Source organism: Petaurus breviceps, unplaced genomic scaffold (assembly GCF_028583685.1).
Source record: "Petaurus breviceps papuanus isolate PSGF00001 unplaced genomic scaffold, PetGlider_PUasm1.0 90750, whole genome shotgun sequence".
Lineage (NCBI taxonomy): Eukaryota > Metazoa > Chordata > Mammalia > Diprotodontia > Petauridae > Petaurus > Petaurus breviceps.
In genome coordinates, this window is record NW_027187335.1 from 1,356,156 (window position 1) to 1,358,472 (window position 2,317).

The 2,317-nt window shown below is 44.8% G+C and overlaps 1 protein-coding gene across 8 annotated transcripts in view; it reads right to left on the reverse strand.

The window, feature by feature from the left end:
• MSI2 (musashi RNA binding protein 2) overlaps window positions 1-2,317 on the reverse strand; it is a 542,542-nt gene that overhangs the window by 107,760 nt on the left and 432,465 nt on the right. For all 8 annotated transcript variants that reach the window (XM_069067442.1, XM_069067445.1, XM_069067443.1 and 5 more), the window contains exon 8: window positions 161-243. In XM_069067442.1, the coding sequence (XP_068923543.1) occupies window positions 161-243 (83 nt within the window). The remainder of the gene's footprint in view (window positions 1-160; window positions 244-2,317) is intronic.

The following is a 2,317-nucleotide window of genomic DNA, read 5'->3' on the forward strand; positions in this document are numbered from 1 at the left end:
TGTTTGTTTTCCTTTCTCTCTACAAATTCGGGGGAGTAGAAGAGAGAAGAAGACCTCTTGCCTTTCAGCCCAGTCCTCTTCCTTTCCTTCTCCATAGAGTGGTGGATCAAAGCAAGAATGTGTGTGTGTGTGCGTGCCAACTTTCTCTCCATCAACTTACCATCTTATTATTGATTTCGTGGAAATGTATTTCACAGACTTTCTCCACAACATCTTCATTCTCAAAAGTAACAAAGCCAAACCCTAAGGAGACAAAAGGGGGAGAAGAGGTGAGTAAGCTTGTCTGTTTAGGGTCTTTGTTCTGTTTGACAATGTTTACATCTCTGGCTGTGCAACTGAAATGTTCTGTAAGCACAATCTCCCAGATGTGGGATGGGCTGTGCCACCTTAGGTAAAAAGAAGGAGCCTTCAAGGAGTCTCATCAGCCTGGGAGAAAAGGCTGCCTAATTTGTAACCCCGAACCTTCCAGAAAAAAAAAAAAAGTTAATGATTTTGCCAACATGCAGCCTGGCAATCCGTGGTTTACATTTGGCCTGGAGCAAACAAGAAATTTACTTGTCTGTTATTTATAAGGGTCAGAACCCAGCGGCTTCTCACACAGAGCCAGGCAGGCAGGATAATGAGGGCTTCGTGGATCACTGCGGGTCCACACTTGTCCTTTCGGCCTGTTCAAACGGCCAGCCCTTGGGGTCAGCCCAGAAATGGAGGGGGTTATTTGTCCCTTTCTTCCTGAATGACTTCCTCTAATGCCTCATCAGGACATCCTGAGGCCTCTAAGAAACTATTAAAGTTTAAGGCCTCTGTTCTGAGCAGGCATCCTTTTCCCACTGTGGCTTCAAAAGCACGGCAGATTTGGGGCAGTTTAAGGCTGTTTGATGCCTGCTGTCTGCCCGTCAGCTATCCACTGTATTTGCTCGGCTGGAGATGAGCTCTGTGAGACAAACCAGGGCTGAAGAATTCTGGCAGTTAAACCACCAATTTGCATACCAATTTCTTTTTCCCACATTTTCCTCTACCCACCTCCATTCTCCTCTCCCTTCACAACCCCCACCCCACCCCCCACTGCCCAGCCATCCCTGGCATAACAGGTTCCCACGTCTGTTATATTGTTCCACAGAAAAATCATTTTATACAAGAGAAGCTGCCTTAGCTTCATTCTCAGGATTTGTTGTTGGAAGGGACCTCAGAGGCCTACCTCATCTAATCCACTTCTTTTTATAGATGAGGAAACTGAGGCCCAGAGAAGTGACATGACTTTGTCCAAGGTCATACAGGTAGGACTAGACTTGGAGTCAGGAAGACCCGGGTATGAATCCCAGTCTCAGATACTTACTAGTTGTGACCCTGGGCAAATCCCTTTACCTTTCTCAGACTCAGGTTCCTCATCTGTAAAACGGGTATAATAACAGCACCTACCTCCCAGGGTTGTTGTAAGGATTAAATGAGATATTTGTGAAATGCTTTGCAAACCTTAAATTGCCTTACAAATCTTTCCCTCTGTATATTCTACCATAAGGCCTTCCCTGCATGTGTCAGGGAGGGAGATGGATGGTATAGGGAAAAGAGACAGAGGAAGGAGACCCCAACACTGACACCAAACAGTGACATGGCCTTGATCAAGACATAGGACTGGAGGATTTAAAGCTAGAAGGAGTTCCTGGGATGTCCTCTGATTCAATTGCCTAATTTTCTAAGTAAGGAAACTTGAGGACCAGGGAAGGAAGTTCCTAGAAATTTTGCTCAAGGAGTAAATATCAGAGTGGGGATTGGAACCCAGTTCTCAGCCCAAATCCAATTCTCTTTCCACTGTAACTCTCTCTGGACTCAACTCAATGAACATTAATTAGCTATCTACTTTGTTCAAGGCAATATGCTAGGCACCGGGGAGACAAGACAACAAGCAAACAGTTCCTAGCTTCAGGAACTCATGCATATGCTATTAGATCTCAAGCTGGTTTCCAGTATCCAGTCGCAGTCCAAAAAAAGGGTCACTGGTAATCTCTGGAAAGATATTCAGAAATCCTTGGATTGGTAGAGAATGGGATACAACATGTATACAGCCTAAATGTTAAGGAGGAAGGGTCTTGGTTGTTTTTTTTTTGGGGGGGGGGAGTCATGTTAAATCATTGTCACATGTGAATTGTATTATTTCTTAAAAATAGACATTTCCTATGTAATTTCCTTTTAAGCATTAGTCTCAAGGCCATATTAATTTTCCCTTTAAGGTCACAGGAAGGAAGGGAGGGAGGGAGGGAGGGAGGGAGGGAGGGAGGAAGGAAGGAAGGAAGGAAGGAAGGAAGGAAGGAAGGAAGGAAGG